Source organism: Octopus bimaculoides, chromosome 10 (genome assembly GCF_001194135.2).
Source record: "Octopus bimaculoides isolate UCB-OBI-ISO-001 chromosome 10, ASM119413v2, whole genome shotgun sequence".
NCBI classification, from domain to species: Eukaryota; Metazoa; Mollusca; class Cephalopoda; order Octopoda; family Octopodidae; genus Octopus; species Octopus bimaculoides.
This window is the reverse complement of record NC_068990.1, coordinates 6,343,646-6,349,782: the sequence shown is the minus strand read 5'-3', so window position 1 is coordinate 6,349,782 and position 6,137 is coordinate 6,343,646. Positions and strand designations below refer to the sequence as shown.

The 6,137-nt window shown below is 36.5% G+C and overlaps 1 protein-coding gene across 1 annotated transcript in view; it reads right to left on the bottom strand.

The window, feature by feature from the left end:
• LOC106881390 (membrane-bound transcription factor site-2 protease) overlaps positions 1–6,137 on the bottom strand; it is a 29,858-nt gene that overhangs the window by 9,634 nt on the left and 14,087 nt on the right. Inside the window, exons 5-6 of the mRNA XM_014931766.2 lie at positions 3,019–3,217; positions 2,509–2,612 (exon numbers count right to left, since the gene is read on the bottom strand). Coding sequence (XP_014787252.1) covers positions 2,509–2,612; positions 3,019–3,217 — 303 coding nt within the window. The remainder of the gene's footprint in view (positions 1–2,508; positions 2,613–3,018; positions 3,218–6,137) is intronic.

The following is a 6,137-nucleotide window of genomic DNA, read 5'->3' as shown; positions in this document are numbered from 1 at the left end:
GGCACATAAAAGACACCATTTCGAGCGTGGCCGTTTTCGTGCGGGTGACACGTAAAAGCACCCACTACACTCTCTGAGTGGTTGGCGTTAGGAAGGGCATCCAGCTGTAGAAACTCTGCCAAATCAGACTGGAGCCTGGTGTTGCCATCCGGTTTCACCAGTCCTCAGTCAAATCGTCCAACCCATGCTAGCATGGAAAGCGGACGTTAAACGATGATGATGATGATGATGATGACGTATGTACGTATGCATGTAAAACTGTGACTAGCAAATGATAGGAAAATATAACTCTGATATGCTCTATGCTTGTTTTATGAAAACGAATAATTAAATACTTTAGACTATGTATCCTAAACTGCCCTTGAAATTTTTTGCTTTGCATTTTTATTCCAAAGCATTCTTTGCAATTAAAAGTTTCAAACATTGGCTGTTCCATTTTCTCCAAATAAAATAGAAAGAAAGAAAGAAAAAAAAACCCACTTCCCCTCTTTTTTAGTGACCAATATAACACTTCACTACATCTCTTGGCTATTAAAAAAACTACTTTGAAGAAGAATTAACTCAAAATGAAAATAACTTCATAGCTTAAGTGTTTCAACAAGTGACAAATGTTTTTCCTGAAAAATTGCTGCCATAGATAACAATCCACTTCATAAGGCTGTAATAAGAGAAGAATAAACATGTAAACAAAAGACTACAACTACCACCATCATTCTCCAACTTGTCTCTCGATAATTATCTCTTATTATCTACATGGACTTACCACCCTTTCTCTCTCTTACATATACACACACTCTCTCTCTCTCTCTCCCTCTATTCCATTTACTCAGATTTCTTTTAATAGGAATATGGAACACTACACTCTTGGAGTGGTTGGCGTTAGGAAGGGCATCCAGCTGTAGAAACTCTGCCAAATCAGATTGGAGCCTGGTGTAGCCATCTGGTTCACCAGTCCTCAGTCAAATCGTCCAACCCATGCCAGCATGGAAAGCGGACGTTAAACGATGATGATGATGATGATGATGATGATGATGATGGAAATATAAAACCTTGAATTAAAAACAAAAATAAAATCAATATATACATAGGAACATAACTAATGAAAGAAACTTATTCCTTGAATAATCTAAAAGTATTATTTATTCTTACTGTCCCTAATTATCATATCTATGGCATCTGGTAGCATCTATTTGGGAGCAAAATGATAGTTTTTGACCAAAACATTTTATTCAAATGAATTAATACAGTCCACTTCATATAAATATAAACATTTTGTAAGTAAAAACTTTCTTCTTTTGAATAAAACGACTGGAGTGTGACACAAAGGAAGACAGAGAGGGAGAGGGAGAGGAAGAGAGGGAGAGGGCGAGGAAGAGAAAGAGGAAGAAGAGAGAGAGGGGGGAAGTGAGTGTGACATTATCATATACAGATAATAATTCTATATTTTTACAATCAGGGCCCATTCATTATTACAATAAAATGTATGCAAAGGTATTACATAGGTGAGAATGAATGAAACAATAAAGAAGGGACAGAGATGATCTCCCAGGGCTATAATAAAAGACACTTGCTCAGGGTGCCATGCAGTGGGACTGAACCCAAAATCACCTGGTTGCAAAGTGAGCTTCTTATCCACACAGCTATGCCAGTGCAGATATATATCTCATTTCTCTCTCTCTATGTATGCATGTTTGTATGTATATATATATATGTATGTATGTATGTATGTATGTATCTATCTATCTAGTTAGCTCTCTCTCTCTCTCTCTGAGTGGTTGGCGTTAGGAAGGGCATCCAGCTGTAGAAACTCTGCCAAATTTAGATTGGAGCCTGGTGTTGCCATCCGGTTTCACCAGTCCTCAGTCAAGTCGTCCAACCCATGCTAGCATGGAAAGCGGACGTTAAACGATGATGATGATATATATATATATATATATATATATACACTCTTTTACTTGTTTCAGTCATTTGACCGTGGCCATGCTGGAGCACCGCCTTTAGTCAACCAAATCAACCCCAGGACTTATTCTTTGTAAGCCTAGTACTTATTCTATCGGTCTCTTTTGCCGAACCGCTAAGTTACGGGGACGTAAACAAACCACCATCAGTTGTCAAGCGATGTTGGGGGGGACAAACACAGACACACAAACACATACATATATATATATATATATATATATATATATATATATATACACACATATATACAACGGGCTTCTTTCAGTTTCCGTCTACCAAATCCACTCACAAGGCTTTGGTCGGCCCGAGGCTATAGTAGAAGACACTTGCCCAAAGTGCCATGCAGTGGTATTAAACCCGGAACCATGTGGTTGGTAAGCAAGCTACTTACCATACAGCCACATATTATATATAGTTTCAATTTGAAATGTAAAATAATAGCAAAGCACCACGCAAAAAATACTGCACATCACGCACAAGAGTTTTCTCCAAGATTTCATTGCCCCAAATTAGTTCTGCATGTTATACATGAATAAATACAGTACTCACAGTCTTGGGTAAACTTTTAACATGATACATGAAACAAAGATGAGTGTTACTGGTTTGGTTGCAACAGTCTTTTGGTTGATTTAATGGTGATGTTTTAGTCATATCTGCAAGGACATTCAACAAAAACAAGAATTATTAGACAACAGTAACAACCATAATGAAAATTGATTAAAATAAATGAGAAAAAACAGCAGAAGCAATAAAGTCATGTGGTTGGTAAGCAAGCTATTTATGCTAATTATTTTATTTTGTGCCTAAATGACGATAAAAATTTTAAAAAAGAGAATACAAGTGAATCAGATTACTATTATAAACAAAATAAAATAATTAGCATAAATAGACAGGCAATCACAACAATAGGAAATTAAAGTGAATAATTATAAATCAGGAATACAAATATTGCAGAGTAATATAATGAGATGAAACAATTCAATTTACTGAGATTATCCATGTAATTAGACCAATTTGCAAAAATCACCAACATCAACTATAAAACAAACGAACACTTACTTTTCTTCATAAAAGCAGCAGCCATACTTGTATCAAGGTCCTGGATAACGTTCAGAGCCATGCAGTTACCGAGATTGCCCTCTTTGATGCTTACAGCAATACAAGTATACCAGTCATCAATGCTAGTCACACGGCAACCACTGATGCTTGTAATTGGGTCCCCTACAACCAGTCCCCTTGGACCAGATACAGCAGAGCCCTTGGAATGTTGAAAAGAAAAAAAAAAAGAGAGAGATAAAGGCTGATGTATAAACTTATGATGATGATGATGATGATGATGATAAATGGGAAATTGGGGAAAGTGCGTAAGGCAGTAATAACACATTCTTCTATTCCTTTTTTTTATTTGTTTCAGCCATTTCACTGCGATCATGCTGGAATACTGCCTTAAAAGGTCATTTTAGTCAAAGAAATTGATCCCAGGACTTATTCCTTGTAAGCCTATTACTTATTTTATCACTCTCTTTTGCTGAATTGCTAAGTTGAGGGGATGTAAACACACCAACATTAGTTGTCAAGCAATATTGGTGGGGGGGGGGATACACAGACACAAAAACACACACATACACACATACAAAGGGCATCTTTCAGTTTCCATCTAACAAATCCACTTACAAGGTTTTGGTTGGCCCGAGGCTATAGTAGAAGGCACAGTGGGACTGAACCCGGAACCATGTAGTTAGGAAGCAAGCAGTCATGCCTGTACCTATACTGATATATATCGATGTATTTAAAAGATTTAATCTTGACTGTAATTAAACTTGGGGGCATATCCAAAGTTTCAATGATACCAAAAATTTCATTTCATAACAAGGTTAATTCTGAACTCCTCAAGCATCTACATTTTGCTTTTTGGCTCCCAAATTTCAGTAGTTACTTGACTAGCTCAGTTTACCTTTCTCTGAAATTAACACCAGTCTTAAATCCTTAGTTTTTGCATTACTTCTCCACCAATACCATTACTTGTCTCTTTGAACTAACTGCACCAGTTACTATCTTCCTTACAGGTATCCTTTAAAGACACACTCACTATAAATATTTTCTATCTTCCCCTCACCTAAAAACTTATTATCATCTCTGCTTTTGTTATTTAACTTAGTCACTGAGCTAATGCTTTCATCTCCTCACTACACTATAATTCTAATTTTAATTGATTGAAATTCTGAAGTTGTTACTCATTTTTGTCAACTAGATTAACATCAGTTACTGAGTAACTGATCTTTGTGGGAGATTAACTAGTGTTGCTCAAAGGCAATCAGTTTATGTTGCTTCCCTCTGTAGGCTATTAGCTGATGTGGTGAATTTCGGTGGGTGATTAACTAGTATTGCTAATCTGTTTCGATTAGCTGGCCTAGCTAATCTTCAAAAACTGGCTAATAATTCTTATCTTTGAAAATTATTAGCTAGTATTGCTAGCTTCATCAAAGATGACTATCTGGTGTTGCTAACATTTGAGGGTTATTAGTTATATGTTGCTAATTTTAATGTTATTAGCTTGTTAGCAACAGGCAAATTTCCTTTTTAAAGTACTATCTTTTGCATCTTCTTTCGTAGCTGGATTGGAACAAACAACTTGCAGACTTTATCTTTCTCCCCCCCCCTCTCTCTTTCCTTTTGTTTTCACTTCTATCTCATTTGACGAGAAAGATCTTATTCTCCATAATATCTTACATGGCCCATTTAACAATCTTTCTCACTCCACCATTGAGTCTTCAAGAATATTTGCCTGAAAAATTGCAAGAATTCCTGATGATTTTGCAAACACTACCAGCAGGCTGCTGGATTCATAAAGGCTGCTTCCTGATCTGCAGATTTTGCTGAGATATTTGATATTAGTTTAATGAGGTAATCTGATTACAAAGTAGAATGATGACAGTGAGCCAGAATGAGGCAGTGGTGAAGGCATTTTGAAGAACATATACAAGTTATTGCTGTCAAAGAACTGACTCCATAAAAAAACTCTCATATACGGTAATATGGTAAATACTTCTGATACTTCTGTTACCACTACCAAATTTCTAAAAGGTATTTTCTGCATGCTTGCAGAAACTAAACACACGTGCATCAGGGTAGCAGTTAGGCATGCTACTAGGCAGTCACTTAAACTAGTCCTATCTTACCATTTATATTGTATTATATCCTTGACAGAGATATTTAACAACCAATAGTCTATGACCATCTAGTTTACATCTAGATACTATAATAATGGATAACCACACTAGCAGTAGCATTTCTAGGTAGGTTGTTGCAATAATAATATCTATTTTGCAGAGTATCAGCGTCATCATTTCTGTTCAGTGTTTTTATTCTTTTACTTGCTTCAATCATTTTTCTGTGGCTATGCTGAAGCACCACTTTAAAGGGTTTTACTTGACGAAATTGACTCCAGGACTAAGGTGACAAGCTGGCAGAAACATTAGCATGCCAGATGAAATGCTTAGAGGCATTTTGTCTCCCTTTACGTTCTGTGTTCAAATTCAGCTGTGGTCAACTTTGCTTTTCATCCTTTCGGGGTCGATAAATTAAGTACCAGTTGTGTACTGGGGGTCAATTTAATCGACTCCCCCAAAATTTCAGGCCTCATGCCTAGAGTAGATAAGAAATTGACCCCAGGACTTATTCTGTTAAATTATGGGGACATAAAAACACCAACATCGGTTGTAAAATGATGATGGTGGAGACAAACACAGACAGAGACACACTTAAATATGTACAAATATATATGTGATAGGCTTCTTTTAGTTTCCGTCTACCAAATCCACTCACAAGACTTTGGTCAGCCTGAGGCTATAGAAGAAGACACTTGCCCAAGATGCCACACAATGGGACTAAACCCAGAACCATGTGGTTGGGAAGCAAGCTTCTTACCACACAACCGCACCTGCACTTAACAATATATTTCAAAATAAATATAAAATGCACCTAAAAAATATTTGGAGATTGGTCCAAAGTAATCAGTCTAAATTAATAATTCAATCTTTCATCTTTTACTTGTTTCGGTCATTAGACTGTGGCCACCAGGTTGAAGAATTTTAGTCAAACAAAACAACTCCAGCACTTATTTATTTGTATTAAGCCTGATATTTATTCTATTGGTCTCTTTTGCTGAACTATGTAAC